This window comes from Bison bison, unplaced genomic scaffold (genome assembly GCF_000754665.1).
Source record: "Bison bison bison isolate TAMUID 2011002044 unplaced genomic scaffold, Bison_UMD1.0 scf7180017857662, whole genome shotgun sequence".
Classification (NCBI taxonomy): domain Eukaryota; kingdom Metazoa; phylum Chordata; class Mammalia; order Artiodactyla; family Bovidae; genus Bison; species Bison bison.
In genome coordinates this window covers 18,190-18,958 of record NW_011488235.1, presented here as the reverse complement: position 1 = coordinate 18,958, position 769 = coordinate 18,190, and the positions used below count along the sequence as shown (strand labels likewise).

The 769-nt window shown below is 35.8% G+C and overlaps 1 protein-coding gene across 1 annotated transcript in view; it reads right to left on the bottom strand.

The window, feature by feature from the left end:
• BEND2 (BEN domain containing 2) overlaps positions 1–769 on the bottom strand; it is a gene marked incomplete at its 3' end in the record, with an annotated part of 32,554 nt that overhangs the window by 16,991 nt on the left and 14,794 nt on the right. Inside the window, exon 9 of the mRNA XM_010861173.1 lies at positions 201–320. Coding sequence (XP_010859475.1) covers positions 201–320 — 120 coding nt within the window. The remainder of the gene's footprint in view (positions 1–200; positions 321–769) is intronic.

Here is a 769-nt window from a genome sequence, read left to right as displayed (position 1 = left end):
CCTCTGGGTCATCCCAGTGCACCAGCCCCAAGCATCCAGTATCGTGCATAGAATCTGGACTGGCGACTCGTTTCATATAATGGCATGTGCAGCTAAAATTTTCTTTAAAAAAAAACTTAATTTTTAATTAGGAAAAGCTCATATCAAGGGTGTTAAAAAAACCTAAATAGTGCTACTTATATGTATCATTACAAACTCACCAAAATTGGAAGGGATGAGGACATATGAAGCATCTTCATCTCTGTTATATTCCAATAAAGGTGGTTGATTCATCACTGGAGTGTCATTTTCCTGGCTGGTTTCTACTTTGAGCGACATTTCTGTTAGTAAAATGTTATTCAAATGCTGTGAGAAAAGACTCTACCCTCATACCTATATCTGATGAAACTATCTTCCAGTAATGAAGAAAAAATAGATATTCACAAAGGAAAACCAAACGTATTTGTCACTAACTGATTTATGCTTAAAATGGCTATAGGAAAATCTTCTAACAAAAAGTATAATAGAATTCTGGAGCATTAAGAAGGAGAAAGAACAATGGAAAGAACAGAGATATGGATGCAGAGAAATCAAATCACTCATACATGGCTGGAAGGAATGGAAAATGGTACAGCTACCCTGGAAAGCAGTTTGACAATTTCTTATAAACTAAGGATGCAGTTATTGATATTTATCCTAGCAATCTTGATTCCAGCTTGTGCTTCTTTCAGCCCAGCGTTTCTCATGATGTACTCTGCATAGAAGTTAAATAAGCAGGGTGACAATATAT